The sequence below is a fragment of the Genypterus blacodes genome, unplaced genomic scaffold, assembly GCF_046128005.1.
Source record: "Genypterus blacodes isolate CSIRO-AG114 ecotype Tasmania unplaced genomic scaffold, CSIRO-AGI_Gbla_v1 ptg000108l_1, whole genome shotgun sequence".
Lineage (NCBI taxonomy): Eukaryota > Metazoa > Chordata > Actinopteri > Ophidiiformes > Ophidiidae > Genypterus > Genypterus blacodes.
This window is the reverse complement of record NW_027466912.1, coordinates 144,568-166,650: the sequence shown is the minus strand read 5'-3', so window position 1 is coordinate 166,650 and position 22,083 is coordinate 144,568. Positions and strand designations below refer to the sequence as shown.

Below are 22,083 nucleotides of genomic sequence, written 5' to 3'. Positions count from 1 at the left end.
TGTAGGCTACGGGCAATTGTACCCACTGGGAGCGGAAAATAACACACACTGGGGTCTGTACTCAGCGGCTTTAATGCTGCTTCCTATAACTCCCTCTCCTCACTTACTGTGATCTATTGTCTATCGACTGTATATACAGTCTGTACATAGTCGTTTTTCATCATGATAGCCAATACATTGCAGTATTTTGTCATATTTACTCGGTCAGGTCTTATTTTAGTTTTTAATACCCTGGACCGAATTTACTGAGCTGTTCGCACCTCTGGTCCCTCTCCTTTTTGTGTGCATATTTAAGGGGATGTAGCACAGATAAGTGGAGAGGATGTGATAATTGTTAGTCTTTGTGCATACTGAAATTACGAAGGTTCAAACAATCTGCAAAGGTCAGTTTTGAATGGAACATTCAGCGCCTGTACAGGGAAGGTGCTAATTTGCGAAGGTTTATTAAAGGGAAGTTGCAAAGTAAATGACTTCCTGTAAAATTTAATGAGCCGTTATCTACAGAATTCTTAACGACAGAGGGCGAGCACGACACGACAACATGCCTTTCATCCAATATATTTACTCTTTTCATAGAATTAGTGAAATGAGATGCAATGGATTTTTTCCATTTTGCATTATTCATCAAATGTGTGTGTGATCATCATCCAAGTCATCATAGACAAACACAATCTGCCCAAATTACTGGCAGACAAGCAGTTGTAGTTCTCATGTTGTTACTGAGCATATTGTTTCAACATTCATTGTCCAGGCTGGGAAAAAGTGAACCCTGTATTTAACAACGGGTGGAACCTCCTTTAGCAGCAATATGACATTTCCCTTAGCTGATGAGGAGGAATTGTAGATTTTCTCCCAACATAACTACACCTGACATTCTCCTCAGTACCTTTTAATTATTCCCTCAATGACTGTCCAGACCCTGAGGCAGCAAAGCAGCAAGGTGTTGGCACTGATTTGCACCTTTTTTTTGTCTATTCTTTACTCACATCCGCTGTATTAACATCTCCATTTCTCCACCCGTTTGGGAATGAGCGTCTCCTCGACCAGTTCTTCAATCTGTTGTCAACCATCAGTTAACATTTTATGTAAACCTGCTTATTGTCACTCCCTTGGTCCTTTCTTTAGACTTTAGAGTTTCATTAATGAGCACAGGGTCATTTTGAGACTTTCTTGACCACGGGCAGAAGTGTTGGAAATGTATTTAGCCGAATGCACCACAGGTGTGAGTGAAGCTTTTTCCGCGGCTATCGTGGCTTAACTCTGAATCGGGCCCTAATGTAGAAGATAAACTGTGCCCAGTTCAGATCTGAACATTTCATATAAATGAAGCACAACTGCAACATCCCTTATCTCTCTCTCTCTGTGTGTTTGTCTTCACTATGTAGGTACAGTACAATATCTCTACAATATGGTTCCAGCTCTGAGTTATAATGTTTGCTTGAGTTTACTTACCTGGATATGGATTTCTTAGGGCACTGCTGTGTTAATGCATCTCCTCACTCTACTAAAGTGGACATATAGAGCATTATTGTAATGATTGTGCTCCTATACCAGAGGCAAATCAATGCCAAAATCAAATACTGCGTTTCCTTTTAATGACATCAGAGGGAAAGTGATTATTTCCAATCAATGGAAATACAATTGGCCTGCAGACTCATTATATCTCGTCATACTGTATCCTCCTATGAACCCGGTGATTTCTCAAACCCCAGTACCTGCTGTTCTCATCTGTGCTCTACGCTTTGCTGTCTGCCGCGCTGCCACAGTTAAAATGGTTTAGATCGACCCATACATGAATTCGCACACACAGAAAGCGGGAAACTTGGATGTTGAATTGCTTTCTCACAGATTTGGCTTGTCTGATTGGAATCTTGCAGTAGAGTTTTGGCTTTTACGTGTAACAGTGGTATTTCATTTCAATACAAAAGAGAAAGTGAAAATGGAGGGATATGGCCAACTGTGTGTAATAGTAACGACTTTAATTTTGGGCTTTTCAAAACATTGTTATGGCAGCGCTGTAAGTGAATAAATTGCAGAGCCTGTTCTTTTGTTGAGAGATATACTCACATTTCTGAAAAGTAATGCACGGTAATTTATGTTGTACCACTCAAAAGGTAGTAGCAGGTAGGGCTCACCTGCAAGAAGTTATCGCTGCAACAACACGGCAGCTGTTAGAAGCTGTTTGGTTCCAAGTTTGTGCTGACGCGGTGAAAGCCTGTTCACCTCCAGCATAGAAGGAGAAATGCTGACATGTTTATCTCTGTCTCTCTGTCTCCCTCTCTCTTGTCTCCCTCACTCGTTCTCTCTATCTCTCTCTCTCTCTCTCTCTCTCTCCATCATCTCACTTTTTCCTTTGTCTCTTCGTTTGTTTTATTCACTTTGTTCTTTTTCTGTTTATTCCCGTGGCCCCTGATGTGCAAAAGTCTTTAGAATACCTTGAAGTGTAGTTGCTGGATCTGGCAATTGTAAAAAATTGTTTTAAAAGTTGTGTTGGCAGTGCTAAACGCTCTGCCTGATAAGTGTTTGAATCCAACAGCTGTATGAACCAAAAAACGTATGGATGCAACATTGTTCATGGTGCGAATGTCGGCACATGATTTGGATGGAACTTTGTGCCGATCATCATCAAAATTTAAATGGCTTTCATGAAAGGCTGCATTAGCTGAAACATATTGGTTCTATAATTGATGCTGTCTTCTTTCCATCTTTAATCAAGCATACAAAAGTAATTTTTTTCTTCCCCTCAGCGCACCACAACACAGATGTTCAACCAGCTGTTTGGCAGTATGATCACTTCACGGCATATCAGTCCATTGTGTTAGTGATTGAAACTTACCGCTGTGCCTGAGCCCCTCTGCTAACAGGCTCATTTCAGTATGAATATAAACAGGGAGGATGTTTCCACTGGCTTTAGAAGAATGAAAAGATGCAATTTTGAGTGCTGTTGAATAATTCATTTGATTGATTTTCCCATTGTTGGAATATAAAAGACTGAAAATTTCATTTAACTAATTTCAACTGTTAGTGAATTAATTGCATTCAAATTGTACTTTAGAAAGTCCTTTTAGGAAATGATTAATTCATGAACGTTTCACATTCAGTCTGTCTCACATGGGTGTTTCTTTGTCCGTGTTCTCCATGAGAGATGTGTGCGCCCCTTTCCCCTCATCTTTGAAAGCAAAGACCGACAAAGTGGCACAGCCAGCCCTCTGTAAAGATATGAATCAAATATGTTGCACTGCCAGAGCTTTAGCCATGCTACATCTGCTTTTATTACCCATAATACCTCACAGGCCTTCATTTGATCAGCCAGGGCGTGACTCAAGGTGAGGCATAGATCGACAGAGATAAAAGGGACACATCAAGCCATGCGAGATAATGGTAAGAAACTGTGTCCTAATCAATAATTTAGTCCATTAGAAACACAGAGGTGAGGTCCCTGGGTTGGCTGCTCTCATGAACCACCGGTATATTTAGATCAAAGTGGATTACCCACATTGGATTACACATTTAGAAGTCTGTAAAGCTCGGCTGATAAGACGACATTAAGCTACTACACTAGATAATGATGGCAAATGTGATCCTTATGCCTCACTCCATCTGGATGCTCATCACATATATACATTAACAGTAATCTACAGTTTGGATTACCCATAACAAATCAAATGGATGGATTTTTGCTGACATATCTGTCGTATAACTTATGATAGAACACTGCAAATGAACCATAAGTCTGAAAACACCCTAAAAGAAATGGTAAAGGATTTTGTATGAACTCCAATACAGATAAACATACACACAAACACACTGTAGAGTGAAGAAAGAGTTAGTAGTAGTTAGTAGAACAGAGAAAGAAGAGAAGTCTGTCATTGTTCAGTGGCGATACAGAAGAAGTGAATTCGCTACAAATTGTACACGGTAAGACCACTCTATTTTTATACTGGTCAAAGCCACAGTGGTGAATGGATGACTGCACATACTGTTCCTCCAGCTCCGTGGAGAGTCTTAAATGGTCCCAGTGCCAGTGGGGAGCTGTGACCCCTCTCCAGGCTTCTCTCAGTCTGCCGGGGGTCTCCTCACAGGCTGTTCTGCCTTGAAAAGCTTTCGAAGAGAGATGGCCCGGGGGCTTTTCTCACAAGTACCCAAATCACAGCGGTGGCTCAGTGGGAAGGAGTTCACCTTGTCACCTGCAGACTGAGGTGCTCCACACGGGAGAAAGTTTCCCGTGCTTTTTTGCTTTTATCTACTTCTCATTCTTTGACTCGCTGTACCGCACATCCAAAATGTCATAATTTAGTGAACTGAACTAATAAGTCATCAATTTCAGCCATTTCCTATTTATAATCACGAGTCACAGCATTCTTGTGTCAAAGTTGAATGAATGACCTTCTAATTTGCTCGGCAACATTATTTGCTGATTTTCATACTTCCCAGCATGCTTTGTGTTTCTTTCTCCTAGTTTAGTTTTGAGAGAGAGAGAGAGAGCAGGTTATAAGCCTGTGTGGACCTTTATCTTTGCATTTGGGTTACAGATTGAAAGATTTATTGAACGGTTTTGCTCCTTTTTTTTACCATTATGTGTAAGGCCTGAGCGTCCCAACATCAAACTGCATCCAGTTTCATATGCTATGCTGCAGAAGGTAATTAAATCGGGCTAAAATGGGCTTTCATCACCTTCTGTATGTTTCTGTATAATCCGAGACGGCTGGCATCGGTGGTTTTGCACTGAAGTTGTATAAATATTTATCAGGTTCACAAGCAGTCCTCTTCCAGGTGTAGCAGGACGATGCACGATGAGGAATCTGGGATGTGTAAGGCATTTAAAAAGAACATTAACCAGAGGCGCTGACTTCTTGAATTGGCTATCTTAAGTGAAGTAGTGATCATTTATTCGGTTTCCTTGAACAACAATGATGATCCTTCAGTCTGACTCTTCTAGAGATACTCTAGGCCCTCATGAATGTAAGCAGTCATACCCAGGCTTTCATCCTCCCAGACATTACTTGAATTTCAAACAGTTGTCTGTCTTTTTCTGCATTCCTAAATCATTTTTATTCATGCAGCTTGATTGGGGTTGTTAAGCTCAACTTTGTCATGTTGTACTCCTTCCAATGCCTGTAGGCTCTAATTAAGCTACATCAGTGATTGGAGGCTGGTGTGCGCGTGTGGGTGCATGTGCGTGTGTCTTCTCACACAGATTTTCAAAAAAAGGAACTCCTTTGAAGACTCTGTGCTACTTGGCATTTCTTTGGAGTTAGGGTTTATTGAACAATTAAGATGGATTTGAATATAAAGTTGAAATGATCGACAGAGCAAAGGTTACACGTGCAGAGACATGATGTGATTGATAGCTCAAGTAATTGGTAGACGTGTTACAGTGAAGATTTGACATATTTTAACAAGTTTCACCCCCCGATTTACCCTGATTTGTGAAAAGGACATCACTCTTTCTTATTCCCACACTCTGTTTGCTTCTATAAGAGGATATTACTCTTATTAATCCAGCAGCAAATACAGATTTCACTAATACAGACTAAAGAAGAACACTGTAAGCTTTTATTGCAAGTCTATTTCATCTGACCACATCATATTAACCAGGTGTTCAAGATAAGATAGTTTATTTGTCATGTTGCATGCAATTCACGCACAAATTGAAAATTTTCTTGCACTCTTGCATATCTCACACACACAAACTGGGCAGCCATTTTACGGCGCCCATGGAGCAGTTGGGGGTTCGGTGCCTTGCTCACGTGCACCTCGGCAGTGCGCTTGAGGCAAACTGGCAAGTCACCAGCTACCAGTCTGCTTACTTGGTCCACACAGGGGACTCGAACCGGCGACCCTCCGGTTTACCAGCTGTCGACGCAGCGGACTGAGCTACTGCCGTTCCTCATGTTGTGTCCACCTAACAGTTGAAGCCGGAAATCTCTCAAACGCAGATGACATTGTTCTTCATGACATGACGTGTTGCGTTTTCTTTCATTTAACAAACACAGGTGCAGCTTGTAGTGGAATACAAACACCTCTCATGAACTAGTTGTAGGTAATCACTGCGTCATATCGTTCAGAGATAGACTAGGTCTTAGATTGCCACTGCAAGGATTGATGATGAGTGTCTGAGGGAGATGGAGAGCGTTTGAAGGTTTGTAATAGAAAGTGAAAATGGCACACAGCTTTTTGTGCCAGAAGTGACTCGATTATCTCTCTCATTTTCACTCTCCTCACCGTCTTGTCTCTCTATCTCTCCTTCATCTGTCCCTTTTTGTCTCTCTCTCTCTCTCCCTCCCTCTCCATTCCTCTGTCAGTGTCTCTCTGTCGCTCTCTTCACAAACACTAAATCATCGACTGTTGGCGTATGTTGTCTTTTTCTTTCAGCCCATGAATAAATTATCAAAGAGAACGAGAGGCTGCTTTCCTTCGTGGAAACCTGGCTCTTGCCTTTGTTGCAGATAAAAGGTGTTTGTGAATGTATGTATGCGTGTGTGTGGTGTGTATGTGTGTTTGTTCATTCATTGCAGGGATTTGGGGAGTGTGTTATCGCTAGGTGCTCTGTACATCTGGATCGAGTTGGGCTCTCAAAGGTTCTCGAGATTGGATGTGACTCTCTCTCTCTTTCTTTCTCTCCCCCTCCCTTTTTTTCTCTCTCTCTCTCTTTCACTCTCTCTCACTCTCTCTCTGCTAAAGCGTATCTGTGGTCGATTGGAGTTAGTTTGAACGGATGGTGTGAAGGGCAGCCAAAGGAGCAGCGTTCTGTGACTAATACCACTCATACACAAACAAACACAGACGCGCATACGCCACACACATAGACAGCGGTGCTCTCCAGGGTCTTACAGTCAAAGGATCGATGGCATCGCTAGGGTGAGGCTCATCATTGGGGATTGCACTGCTTGAGGAAAGGAATCGTGCCGAATTCCCAAGAAAACGCAAACAAACACACACATGCACATACACAAGACAGACACAATCATAAACCTAGACATCCACCCTCCCCCTGCCATAAAGGCTCAGATGCACAAATTACACACTACAGCACGCTCCCCCTCCCATCCAGCTCACACACACAGACGGCCATCTCCCCCACTGTGATGCAGCACTGCCTATATGTTCCATAGAGACAATAGTTTATCCCAGCTTACCGCTCAGCGCCGACTGAACCACGGCCGCTGAGCTGTTTGGCATTTACAGCTCAAGGTTTTCGGTAGAATATAGACCATACAGCAGATTTACTGACAATCACAGATTTATGTCAATATTCTCCGTGTGTGTCTGCTCAGCATTACTTCTTTATGACATCATGCCATAAATATTGATGGAACCCGATATGCTTGGCTGTGGTCTTTTTGCTGCGTATAGTCGATGTAATGGCATTTAATTCAATAATTATAATCCTCCCGAGTGCCGCCAGAGTCGCATTTGCACTCCAGCATAGTTGCTTATACACACACATAAACACACTCGCAGTCTCATTCCCACTAACTGCTAATACACACATGTGACGGACAAAAAGTTGCCGAAACCCAATTTGCATCTCACAAACTTTTAAACACACTTAACCTGGCTCTCACTCACCCACCTGCTTTGTGTTTCTCAATTCTCTTTCTCATTTCAGACACGCACACACATGAGAGATCGTGTGTGTGTGTTTCGTAGTGCAGTTAATTCATTCCACCATTTAAAAGTCAAATTATGTTTTGCAAAATGGGTGAGACGGGTCTCACTGGATCGGAAAAACTCAAAGCCCAGTCCCACTTATTCGGGTCGAGAGGGGGATAAGTGGGACGAGACGCGCGAAATTAGATAAACCACAAAGCAAAACCGCTCCCTCTTTGAAAATACACTTTCACACACTCCGAGTCGGGAACGCTGAAGACTAACGCACAGTCGCCTGCGTCCTGAGTAGACTTTTGGCTCCGGTGTTCCATGTTACCTCCTACGTGCTAATCCAGCTGCTTACGTGTGCCTCAACAAATCCAACCCTGCGTGTGGCTTTGCCTGAGTGTGTGTGTGTGTGTGTGTGTGTGTGTGTGTGTGTGTGTGTTCCAGAATTCATCCTGACTTCCAAGTGCGTGTATCCCAAATCCAATTTGTTGTCAATTGTGCATGTTCAAATCTAATTCTTCGTCAACTGTGTGTTCCTCGCATCCGAGTGGACATTGCTGAAGGTCTGATTTGCGGTGTGTGTAGGTGTGAATCCAAATGCAACCAGCCATCAAGAGTGTGTGTGTATGTGTGTGTCTACCCAGGAGCTGGTTGTTCCCTTCTCAAAAAACATAGCCTAACAAGATTCTAGATGGTCTGAAAGCTTTTCTGTTTAGTGACAAATTAGATTTACTTTTGAAAATACCAGAAACTACCCTGTTTAGATTGGTTTGTGTGTGTGTGTGTGTGTGTTTCAGCGCTTTCATTTCATTATGTATTCTTTCCCTGAACAGTGTCACGCAGCAACACTCAGACCAAACTGCGAGCTTCCTCAAACAACCAAGTGTTGTGTGTGTCTGTGTGTGTGTGTGTGTGAAGGTGTGTGTCCCTGCAGGATGCACGCACAGCTTATGGGAAAAGAGTGTGTTGTGTGCTTGTATTGTGTCTGTGCGGTTGCTCCCTTTGCATGAGTGGCTTTGTAGCTGTGTGTTTGCATATGTGTGTGTCGCTTAAACGCGCGTGTGTGCAGATTAGTTGTGTGTTTTGTAGTATGTGTGTGCGTGTGTGTGTACATGTACTATATGTGTGTTAAAATGCATTGAGTTCCTGTTTACTGTCAGGGTGAATATAAATGCAGGGAAGAGATGCGCGTGTGGCAACCGAGATCTCTCTCTGTTTCAAACCCTTGTGCGTGAGAGTGTGGATGTGTGTGTGTGTGTGTGTGTGTGTGTGTGTGTGTGTGTGAGTGCGTGCGTGAGCACCACCAGCAGAGTGACGGATCATGTTGAATGGTGCAGAACTGCAGCAGCCTGACACACTCAACCGTCTCTGACTACTGTGGTGTCGCACACACACACACACACGCACACTTGCCTCCTTGTCTCTCACCGCTCAGAATCTTCTCATCATTTCTTTGTTTCCCTCTCTCCTTTCCGCCTCCACCCCTGCATTCATCATCTATCACTCTCCCCCCTCCTCATCTTCCTCTTCATCGCCCTCTTCTTCCTCTCTTCCTGCCGTTCATCTCCTCCTGCTCTGCCTGCTCCTCCCCTTGCCTGTCCTCGTCCCTCTCTCCTCTCTCCCCTCGTCTCCTCCCCTAGCCTCCAGGTGCCCCCTCTCCCGCCTCTGTGCGTCCCCTCTTCCTCTCCTCTCCCCCCGGATTGACCCCCTTATCCCTCCTTTTCATTCCTTGTCTTCCTCTCCCCTCTTCGGCTGTCTGTCTCTGCCATCACAGGCTCATTCAGCCGGTGGCAGTTTTATTATTCTCTTTTATAGTGTTAATAAGGCAGCTGTCAGCCACAAGAAGACAATCCACTCCCTGCTGCACCTCCACAACTACTAATATACTACAGTTCTGCTGCGGCTGCTACTTTTCCCCAGTAGTCCAACTGATAATGCCGCCGTTGCAGTTACGCCACCAGTGTGAGCGGTAATGCTGCTACTACAGGCTGCACTAACGCTGCTTATTCTGCCGGGGTGTCAACTGCGCTGCCAGCCGCTACTTCTCCCCGTGTCTGCTTCATGTCTCCTTCAATCACCCTCATGTTTATTCTCTCTCGCCCTCTTCCTCTTCGTCCTCAATTTCCCATCTCTCTGCTCCTGTAGTTGTCCTCCAAGTGTCCCCCGAGGAAGACATCCTCTCCCCACGCACGGCAATTTACAAGGACTCGTCTTCCTCTCCTCTCTAACTTTTCCTACAACAACTTTTCGTGTTTTTCTGCTCTTTGTTTGGTCCGTCTCCTCTCCTTTCCTACTTTTCCTACTACTACTTTTCTTGTTTTCTACTCTTTCTTTGCTCCATCTCCTCACGCTCTGAGTACACAAGATTTGTTTCAAGAAAAGCAGGGGATAAGTGGCACGAGCCGCGCAAAAATAGATATAATCACAAAGCAAAACCGCTCCCTCTTTAAAAAAACACTTTCACACACTCCAACTCACGCTTAATCGTCTGCATCCTGAGTAAACTGCAGGCTCCCGTGCTCCATGTTACCGTCTACATGCTGATCCAGTTGTGTACTAGTTTGTGTCATTTGCAATCTGATAGTACGTAATCAAAGTTTCTAGTTTGAGTATCTTTTGCTCTTTGAATATCCTCACTATTCCAGTTTTTCCAATTAGTTTAGACACAAAGGCAATTCAAAGTGCTTTACATAAAATGAGCAAAAACCCACAGTAAGAATACAAAATAATACTACATTGCACTAGTAAATAAATAGATAAAACAGATATAAAAGCCAATTAAAGTACAGTAGCGAAATGCAGCTGCAACTTTTTTACGTTTTTACCTTTTGGCAGCACAAGCAGAGTTTGCTGGAGATCCAAGAGACCTGCCGGGTCTGTAAAACTTCAGCATATCCCAAATGCATCTAGGCACTGTACTTGGAAGGGATTTCTAAACAGCAGCACTTTAAAATCTGCTCTGTTGCTAAATAGAGGCAGTGTAGAGTTCTAATATCAGCATTCTGGATAAGTTGCGTCTAATGCGACGTCTCAGTGGCTCTCGAGGGGATGAAAGCACACACACACACACACACACACACACACAGTTTCTCTAAATCTCATCAGGACATGAAACCTCTGATTCTTGATGTTTCAGATGATAAAAGGCAGATTTAGTCATTGATGTGACGTTGCCTCTGATGTTAAGGATCAGAGTTCGTGAACACATCAAGATTTCTAACCTGGTGTTTCATCTGTTGTGCAGTGAGAAGGTGGTATGGATCCGTGCTGCACGCGATGTCTCTGTGATTATTCATTATGCTGTTTTGCTAAATCAGACCTATCAGCGTACGAATGCTACATCATTTCATGTATACTGTATATTTTTATAAAGCTGTTGAATATTGTGTAACTGTCAATTACTCATTGTTGCATGTCGTGTCCACATGTTGGAAGTCTTAAAGTGAATTCTCTCACGCTTCCACGATAGAACAAGCAGAAAATTTGACTGTCAGTCTGCTGTCAGAACACGTCAGCAGAAGCTCTTCTCTCCGTGGTAGATTAGGGAGGAACTTAAATCAGACTTTGCCCCACTTGCACACACGGTGTGACAGGCGACAGCTGACGCCTTTGTCTGGCGTGTGTGTGACAGTGATCAGATGTGACAGCAATCTGCAGCGGGTTTGTTCTGTGGTTTTAAATTCAGGCTGGTGTCGCCCACAACTGAAGACTCCATTCACCTGTGTGGGGGCGGACTTATCGATTGTTAGCCTCCCTTCCAATTCCACATCCTCTCCTCAAAGGCAACTGGTCCTGACAGCCAATCACAGCCTGCCGCCAGCCGTCTTGTCAGCTGCATCCTTCAGTGTCACCCGGGATAGCTAATTATGAGGAATGTCCACTCCTCGATAACCAAGCTGGGGGATGGAAAAAACTCAACTTATCCGTCAGTGTCTGAAAGAGGAGTTCTGTCTGCGAGTTCATTCAAAACCCCTCGAAACACACAAGGGGAGTTTTAACTATTTATGCTCGGTAACATTCAGAACTTCCTGTTTTTCTCTATCTCACATGGAAAGTGGGGGAATTTTTGGATTCCCCTTATCCAAATTCTAACGCTGCACAGTGCAAAAAGTCTGCAATCATATAATTATTTCAACACCATTTACCCCCTTTGCCTTGTTGCCCTCGTTCTCCCTGCACACACTTTTATCAGAATCAGAATCGCTTTATTCGCCAATTAAGTTTACACTTTAGAGGAATTTGCTCTGGTCCTAGGGGTGTACATATAGCATATAAAAAAGACAACAAGAAACAACATTTAAAATGACAAATAAAACAACATATTTAAAACAACATAAAGGAACAGCAGCTCGGCCAATAATTAAATTAAAAACACACTAAATTAAATAAGTTTACTAAATGAATACTGATGAATAAAGTGTTAAAAAACGTGCAGGGGTTTGTTTTAATAAATTAACTAAATTGAATACTGTTAAATAAAGTGAATGTGCAGGGGTTTATTATGAAGTCAGTGGAAGACCCGGGCCTTGTTGATGAGGCCCACTGCAGAGGGAAAGAAACTCGATTTGTGGCGTCAGGTTTTGGTCCTGATGGACCTCAGCCTCCTGCCAGAGGGGAGGGTTAAAAACAGTTTGTGTCCAGGGTGGGGTCAGGCAGAATCTTGCCTGCCCGCTTCAGGGTCCGGGAGGTGTTCAGGTCCTGGAGGGACGGCAGATTGCAGCCGATCACCTTCTCCGCACAGCGTATGATACGCGAACCAGATGGTGATGGAGGAGGTGAGGATGGACTCAATGATAGCAGAGTAGAAGCTTACCATCATTGTCTTTGGCAGGCTAAACTTCGTCAGCTGCTGCAGGAAGAACATCCTCTGCTGGGCCTTTTTGGTTAGGGAGCTGATGTTGAGCTCCCACTTGAGGTCCTGGGAGATGATGGATCCCAGGAAACGAAAGGACTCCACAGTGTCAACTGGGGAGAGACACAGCGTGATGGGGGCGGGTGGGGCTGCGTTCAGTGGGAAATCATCCATCGATGATTATCCATCATCTATGGATATCTTGCTGGACTTTGGGGGCTTTTCTACAAGAGGCATAGCTTAAGGTTGGTCTTACCTGCTGGATTGGAACGTGGATGTGGTTTCTTGATTTTCTGGCCCGTGTGAAATTTCATTCTAGTCACGCTGAAGGAGCAGCCCTCATTTCTATGTATGGATCTAAAGACTCTAAGGAATCTCGGAAGATCAGCGTTTTAACTTTTATGGCAAAATTGCATCTCATTTTCATGACTGGTGTCACTGTTGCTACTGACCTTTCTGGTGCAATTCACGTCTTCACTGCCATCCCAACGCGCATCAATCCATACCCAATGCATTCTTGATTAGGCGTGGACACAGTAATTGTTCTCATTGCCTTGGATTGAAATGACATGGAATCTAGTGTGATCCATCGATCTTGTGTTGGGGGGGAAATTGGGTTTGTTACACGTGTCGTAGATCTCTCATGGCTCACATGTTACGTTCCTCTCTCTCTCTCGCTCGCTCCCTGTCACCCCCTTTGTCTTTTGTCTTCAGCCTCTCACACCATCTCTTTTCCTGTCTTATTCCCTCTACGCTCTAACTTGTAATCGCTCCCCTACTCATCCCATTCTCCTCTTCCTTCTACTCCATTTTCAACTCGATATCCCCTTAAAATACGAGTGAAATGATTTGATTGGCATGTCCATTTTAGAAAGCACATTACCAGGCTAGTCTACCACCAGTTCCTCTAAAATAAGATAAGATGAAAGTACATGACAGTACAAATACAGGAAGAGGTTCAACCCCCAGGACAGAGCCAGCCTTCCTGACGATCTTGTTGATCCTGTTGGCGACTGCTGACCTCGCCCGACTGCCCCAGCACACAACCGCGAAAAAGATGGCACTTGCAACCACAGACTGGTAGAACAGCCTCAGCATGGTGTTGCATACATTGAAGCACCGGAGCCTCCTTAGGAAGTATAGTCGGCTCTGTCCTTTCTTGTACACTGCCTCAGCGTTCTTAGACCAGTCCAGTTTGTTGTGCAAATGGACTCCCAGGTATTTGTATACCTGCACAGAGTCCACAGTCACCCCATTGATGGACACAGGTGTGGGGGGTGACTTCCTCTTGCGGGGGTCCACCACCAGCTCCTTAGTTTTGTCAGTATTGAGCTGCAGGGGATTCAGCTCACAAACTTGACGAAAGAGTCCACAACACCTCTGTACTCCTCATCCTTCCCCTCGGTGATGCAGATATAGGGGCATCACTGCGGTTTGTGTCTCCGTTTCTGCTCTCGTTGTTTCACCCCAGCCTTACATCCCCTGTACTTCCTGCTCAACTCCTTGGGGATTTCAGGCTTTTCCCGTGCCAACGCGGGAAACTGGAAGTGTATATAGAATGAAACTATATGATCAGACATTTTATTTTCTTATATGAATATAAATAATCATAAATAATAATTGTTAAATTTGAAATTAGGTGACCCAAACATGTATTGACCAAATTCCTTTGTATTGACTGAATAAATTGTCCAACATTTAAATAAATGATGTTGTTGTTAGATCTCATCCTTGGAGATAACTGCTAATTTATAGTAACATATCCAAGCCAACGTTGATACATTGGGCTTTATTGTAATTTTCTTCTCTTTGTCTTTGTCTTAACAGTCAGAATGCAAAGCCAGTCCCAAGAAGAGCACGGAGCCGGCTGTGGACCTGCTGGGCCTGGGTAAGACATTAACCTGCACAGCTTCTAGCACCCAACATTAGAACAATCTTTGGGCAATATAATATAATAATTTGTAGAACTATAATAGAATGTCTAATGTGTCAGACATGTAAATGCAATCAGTTATCCATGACAATGCCATAACAGAGCGATATAATAACTGCAGGTTGAATGGATCTGTAATATCAGACTTTATTTCTACCCTGGGAACTTTCATGACATTTTGACAAGTTATTATGTCATCATCTGACCGTTAATGCATCAGCACTATGTTCAGAAAGCCACACTAGACCGAGGCTCATTATCTCAAAAAGAGAAAAAAGTGATTACAGACGGGGAAAGTGAAGAATTTTAATGAAATTGGGATATATAGACGTAATTTTACTTACTAATGAGGGAGGCAGTGGCAGGGAGGCAGTGGCTCAGTGGGTAGAGCTTCCTTTTGGGAACCGGAGGGTTGCCGGTTCGAGCCCCTGCCGAGGCGCCCCTGAGCAAGGCACCGAACCCTCAATTGCTCCCCCCTCTGCGAAGGGTGGTAATGTAATGTAAGTCGCTTTGGATAAAAGCGTCTGCCAAATGCTGGTAATGTAATGTACTACAATCAATTCTATTCATTTAGACACTGTCTTTCCCAAAAGATTTACTTTCCCAAAAGTATCACAATAAAATTCCAAGATAATGATAAGTATTGCGCAGGAAAAGTGACAAATGCAGAGTGAAAAACAGAAAAAAAAAATGAAAGAAGCACGCATGAAGTCATTGAAATGTTCCACTCAATTCAATCAAACCACTCAAAGAGAAAAAAGTGCTTGGTAGCAGCTGAACTACCTGAGAGACACAAAAGACACATCTATTTAAAGGCTTCAATCGGAGACATCTACAGTGGCTTGTGCTTTTTAGTTTATTAAAAAAGGTTAAAAGTATCAATAATGGATGTAATATCTTAGTTACACCAAGGACTTCTGCATCTGATTTAGTATCCAAACACCCAAGATGTGTGACAATGACGCGATTATAATCTGGAAACGAATTTGAATGGCATGTTCGCTTTAATAAAGAACAGCAGAAATGAGTAATATTGAACACGGACCAAGTATGACATTCAGCAAAAGGTCACATGCTGGACTCAAACCTGTGACATTTTGTGTGTGTGCCTTGGCTCGCTGACTACCGTGACATTCCTGTTCCGTGCTCGTTGACCTTCATTAATCACGGGCAACAAAAGGCGAAACCAGAAAACGATTGCGCCGAGTTTTCAGTATTTATTTGTAGTGTGTAATTACGTGTGTATTCCCTGTGCATGCGCGTACGGCGTTGGAGGGAAAAGAAAGAGATGAGGGGGTAAAGCACCACTGTCCAAAGAGATGGCCTGAGGCTGCTGCATTGATCAGAAATTCCTGACCGCAGCATTGGAACAGTGAGAGTTGACGCCCGGCTATAAATAACCAATGATACACACCTTGCACACATGTGGAGTGGAAGAGATTTCACACATAATCAATAAGTCAAATACGTGGCCCTTTGCCGTGAGCGCACCTCCTCCACTCCTCCATCCATCCCTCCCTCCACCTCTCTGCCTGACACGCTCTGCACCTGTCACAGTGTCGGCTTCTCCTCTTCCTGCCTCTGCCCCTTTGCGTCTGTGTGTATGTGAGTGTGTGTGTCCTTTTCTTCATTCAGTCTGTCGTCTCTGGACTGTCACTGTCAATTATTCTGATAAGGGATTCATCTAATACTTGTTTTCTGATTATTAATCGAGTAAGCAATATTTGTATACGTGTTATTATTGTTTTAATAGCATGTGTGTGTCCATCGGAGTCTAGTCGTTACTGTAAGTGTGAAGGAGAAATTAAAATGGCAAAATTCCAAACTAATAATAATTTCAATAACTCATCGGAATTGATTTGATAAACATGAGTTAAAATTGTCCGCGAGGATAAACAAGATGTCGCCTTTGGTGCTGCAAAGTGGAAATGATGAGCGTATTTTCACAATAATAAGGAGGTGAAGGAAGTGTGATCAGTGTGTACTCGCACTGAACATCACTTGCCTGCAGTGAGAGCTTTTTGCAGCCTCTTTCTGTTCTACTGATGTGCTCGTTTACCAACAAGCAGGCGCCACACCAGAGCAGCACCATCAGTGAGTATGTAGAGCAAAGCAAACAGCACCACCAAACACCAAATCACAAAACACATATACAGATATTCCCCCTTGACCTTTGACACCAGACACTAAACACTTCTCTCCTTCTCTACACTATGAGCGCTCACACTCCCACCAATCACATCGTGTCTTCTTCTTTAGTCACACAGCCCAAAATGTTCAAAAACAGGCAACCACCGCACATAAAAACGTACAAACTTAATGACTGAAGAGACTTCGGACATGGAAAGCGGAACAAACTACGTTAGCCTGAAATCCTGCACACGACGAGCTGACCGGTGTGTGACCTCTGGATGCTCAGGATGTTCTACACAAGCAGGAGTCAACTTCAAACACACACACGGTGGCCCATTTGCCTCACAGCGGTTAAACGACTGTCATAAATTAACAAAGAACACAAGACACCTGAGATAAAGCCGGAGCATTTGTTGGACTAACGCACTCGTGTTCTGCCGTCGCCTGGCTGGATTCACTTCACATCAGACAGAGACAAAGTGTAAATGCCATTATGTCTCTTTTGCGAATTCTATTTAATTGAGCAATTTGTCATGTTTAATATAATTTTGCTAGACTGATTTCTAACCGTCCAAATCAGGCATTGGCATTTTATCATGTGGCCGTTAGTTTGACTGTGGGAAACCTGCACAAAGGTCCAATAATGCTGCAGTTGAATTACTCCAGCAAGCTGAAGGATTCACTTCAAAACACTTTATACCACACGTCACGGAACACTATCATATATCTAATGGCAATGTCACTGAGAAGGCTTTTCCCCCTTTGCAACCATACAGATCGACTTATGCCTAATAAACATCATACACACGCCCCCGTAAATCATTTCAGTTTCTGTCCTTTTAATTTATGCAGTTCGTTTCCACCATAGTGAAGGACTGTAATCAGTTTTAGCCAAACCTCTGTGGTTTTTTGACTGCTGTTCAATTCTAAACAGCATAGAAAAACCCCTCCAGATATGAATGACTGGAGAAAATAATCCATCTCTGTGCATGAAAAGCTGTTTATTAAATTGAGCGGTGCATTTCCGGTGCTGGACAGGCTCATAGCTGGCTGGCTCCAGGGGCCCCTGCAAAAAATCGGAATCATTTTAAACTTTGCTAGAACCTGTCAAGCATGTAAACAAAGTTTGATCATCGGTGTTTTGTAAAGCTGCGGCTGAGCACTTATCCTCAGGCTGAAGCTTTTCTTGTTCACACAGACGCGGATACAAAAAGTAATTCACATTTGCCTGTAAACAAACATTCCGTCACTTTGTGTCCAATTTCCATGTAGTCCCTCTCTGTGACTGTCACAGTCTCAGTCACGCACCGAGCTGCTCTTCTGTTTTTCTGAACTTTCACACTCCCAGAATTGCTCACTGGGGAGGTGGAAAGCCAACCTCATGCCCCAGTTGAGACTTTTGGGGAAGAAAGTGGGTTGAATTAACATATCATTTGGTTTGTGGCTATCAATACTCCAATGAACAAGAAGCCAACAGTTTAATTATTCAGAGAGAGGATAATCTTCAAAAACAGCACAGCCAGGGGCCAGGAAAGCTGTCTGTAGAACGAAAATGGGTAGTTGTGTGAAATCTAATCACAATTAGGGATTATGATAAAATAGTTAGGCAGATCAACTTTTCCTCAGAGGTACAAGACACTAATTGACACGTTTTAACGTTTTGTGACGGATTCATTTATTTGTAAAACGGGTAAAATGTTAATGCGTAGAAATAATTCACTCCTGACGATGGGGGTTGCAAATGCTCGCATGTGGATCGAGACAGAGCAGTATTCATTGTGTGTGTGTGTGTGTGTGTGTGTGTGTGTGTGTGTGTGTGTGTGTGTGTGTGTGTGTGTGTGTGTGTGTGTGTGTGTGTGTGTGTGTGTGTGTGTGTGTGTGTGTGTGTGTGTGTGTGTGTGTGTGTGTGTGTGTGTGTGTGTGTGTAAAGGCAAATGGGTTCGGGTGATTATACAACACACTCCAAGCCCCGCACTGTTGATCTGTTTCCATGGTGAAGTCGAGAGTGCTTTCAAGAAGTGGCTCCTCATAACAAAAGATGGTGCGGACAGTGCCAGACATGGCGGTGCTGCTGATGATGATGGTGATGATGATGGTGATGGTGGTCGCTTTTTTCCCCCTGTGGCTTATTTCCATGGCAATAGCTGAATGGGTTTTTGGCATGAGGAGGATTGGAGTGTTATGAGAGTAATGGATGCACGTGACATCCCACTCTGCGCTCCTTTTCACTTCATGGTAATCTCCCTGCCTCTCACCTCTCCTTCTTATCTGCCCTAGAGTGATAATCATAATTATATTTGGCTTTATTTCATTTTATGGAGTACTTTAACGATCAAATAAAAGCACACAGCAAGCTAATAAAAGTGCATGAAGTCAGCATGGGATTAAAAAACGTGTTGAAGGTAAAAGTCTCTCTAGTTGAAATAAACAGAAGACATCACATTAAAAGTAATTAGTTTAGAGAGATGGATGGTTCTTTTTTTTGCTGGGGGTCAGGAGTTTTACTTTGTTCCCTGCTGTCTGACACATGCACACCAGGCTTGTTCACACTTTAAGAGGACTAAGTTACGGATGTTATATAAATGACCTCTGCGGCACGTTTACTTGCACACACACACACACACTTTCACACACTCCCTTTCCCCCTCCTCCCCCCCCCCCCCCTCTCTCTGTGTCTCCATTACTCTAATTCTCTCGCTGTCTCTCAGGTGGGGACATTGTGTGCTGGGGTTTCTTCGGGACTCTCCTCAGACAGCGCCGTCTCCTCCACGAGTGCAGCACATTTTGAACAGTTTATAGCCACCGCGAGAAATTATTGCATCGTTTTCAATTTAGCTAATGTGTCGGGGTTGAAAAGGAGAAAAGCCTCCCACCAGAAATGTCATTAGACTTTGTAGTTTTGCCCCATAAGAGCCCAGGAGGTTAATAATGAAATTTGGATTTTTATGGACTGTAATCACCTGCAAATTAAACATTTTTAAATTACGGTTATTTCTCAGGCAAAACTGCTTGAATTGAAAACAACGAGTCATAAAAATAGCATATATCAGGTTTAAATGGAGTTTAAGATTTAATAAGATGGATGAAATGTCAATATTACAAAACATTCCGGTTGCAATCCATCTCTTTACAACCACGGAAATGTGCAAATGTGTTAATGGAGCTGGACTTTGATAAAAACTAGTAAGAGTATTACATTTTTGTGGAATTATAGGCATTTAATTGGATATATTTAAGAGTGTATGAGGAGCATAAATGAACTCATTTTCAGTGCAGCACTAAGTACTGAGGGAGGGCAGTCTATGAATTTTCTTGTAGAAGTTCTAATTACTAAGCACACTAATTGGAAATCACGCCGTGGTGGTGGGTGTTTGGAGCAGTGTGTGAGCGGCGAGTTCTTCTGAATGTCTTTTGCCGTCTGTATCCTGCATTTCAAGGTTTAGCATTTGCATTAACCAGTTCTCCGTCGTATCTGTGATCGAACTCTGTTTTTCCATCCGTATCAGTTTGCCTTTAACGCTACGCACGCTCACACAAGCGCTTTGAGGTATTCTGGCTGATTAGATGTCTCCTCAGGTTGAAGATGGCATGCTGGGAGTTTGATGGGGTCACCGATCTCTGTGTACTTATCACAAAAATTCAATGTCAAACAAGGACAGTGAGAGAAAGAAAAGCATCGGTGAGAATGACATTAGATAAGAGAAAAGATTCAAGGAAGGGAAGATGATTGAGGACAAAGCAGCACCTGCATGTAGTTATAAATGTATATATATCGCACAGAACTAAAGTCAGGAAGATGTCACGCAATCACACTGATGAAAGATCCTGAGCAAAAGTCTCACAAGTGAAGACAAACCTCTGATTTGAAGGATCTTCAGGGTGTATACAGCTTTATGCAAGTCTGAGCAGTCAACACCCACGTATCGGAAGCGACTCACATGCAGGTGCTATTTTGGCTGATTACGCTTCTTTCTCAGGACTCTCTGCTTCTGTGCACCTGTTGGATTGATTCAGGAGAAAGCACCTTTTTAGAGGCCAACTAGCAGCTTTATACCTCTTGTAAGTGCTCCATGTGGCATTGACCTCAGCAAGCTGCCAGCACAGATTAGTCAGAACAACTAAAACATCTGCTCCCAGGGCCTCAAAATGGAAATTTATGTTTGACATTAAAACATCTCGGAGCCTTCACAAGCAGTTTTTCTTTCATGCTCTTCATTTGACCTGATGTGTGATTTGACCTGCAACTCCCTGCATATCTCTGTTCTGCTGAAGCACTGGCGATTATATATAGTGACTTATAAACACTATACTGTACATTTGTTAATGCAAGATTATGTAAATGTCATTTGGTGTTCTGTTACACAACATAATAGGTATTGTATGCATGGATACAAATTTTGTGTAATTGTGTAGTATCAAATGTCCTGTAATATGAGTTCTAGAGAGAAAATCAATCTCTCTCTCTCTCTCTCTCTCTCTCTCTCTCTCTCTCTCTCTCTCTCTCTCTCTCTCTCTCTCTCTCTCTCTCTCTCTCTCTCTCTCTCTCTCTCTCTCTCTCTCTCTCTCTCTCTCTCTCTCTCTCTCTCTCTCTCTCTCTCTCTCTCTCTCTCTCTCTCTCTCTCCCTCTCTCTCAGACACTCCTGAGAGTAGTGGTGGGAGTAGCACGGCTGCACCAATCGGCAATGACATGGACATCTTTGGACCAATGGTGTCCAACCCTCTCCCCTCATCCCATAGCTCTCAGATCATCAAGGTAAATACCCAAGTGCACACACACTCACACACTGCTTTGCTTTTTCGGAAAAATAAAGAGAAATACTTCAATTTGTGGAAGTGAATTAGTAACCTACCAGGGGAATCCTTTGCGAAAACGCTGTTTATGCATGTAAAATATCAACAGATGCTGTTTAAGGAACGCCTGACAATATCTGCATCCATATGAGCTCATTATTGTCTCAGGATTAGATGAGGATAAGGAATAGAAGTGGGTGAGCGAGTGTGTTAGATATTGCCAAACCAAAACAAGGAAAGTGTCACAAAAGATTGAAAGTCAAACAAGGAGATCCATATATAGTAGCAACACTAAAACTTGGCAAAAACCAAACGGGTGAGAGGCGACGAGAGGCAGCGTAAGAGTCAGAAGGTTGACAGAGGCAGAGGTGATGGAGGACAGTGTGGATACAGATTGAAGAGAAGAGGAGAGAATAGAATGATGGAGGGATGAAGGAGTCTGATGAGAGGTTCTGTGACCACAGTGGACGGTCTTTATTTTCAAGGTAAACAAACCCGAAGAGTGTTTGCGTGTGTGAGAAATTGGAGAGTGATGAAACACTGTGGGACGCATTTCCCAGATATTTGCTCATTTCCCCCTCCTCTCTCATCCCTTCGCCTTCTCGTCTCATGAGGACGAGCGAGGCCCGCTGAATTATACAATTCGAGGATTTGGGAACGCTGCTGCGGCCCCGCTCAAGTGTGACCTCTCACCTCCAGGCCAGGCTGGCGAATAAGCAGACAAGACACACACACACTCATGCAGACACCTATGCTCTTCCATTCAAACTCC

The 22,083-nt window shown here is 43.4% G+C and overlaps 1 protein-coding gene across 4 annotated transcripts in view; it reads left to right on the top strand.

The window, feature by feature from the left end:
- Window positions 1-22,083, top strand: part of LOC143008943 (stromal membrane-associated protein 1-like) — a 57,903-nt gene that overhangs the window by 20,538 nt on the left and 15,282 nt on the right. For all 4 annotated transcript variants that reach the window (XM_076160920.1, XM_076160919.1, XM_076160918.1 and 1 more), the window contains 2 exons: window positions 14,282-14,342; window positions 21,155-21,273. In XM_076160920.1, the coding sequence (XP_076017035.1) occupies window positions 14,282-14,342; window positions 21,155-21,273 (180 nt within the window). The remainder of the gene's footprint in view (window positions 1-14,281; window positions 14,343-21,154; window positions 21,274-22,083) is intronic.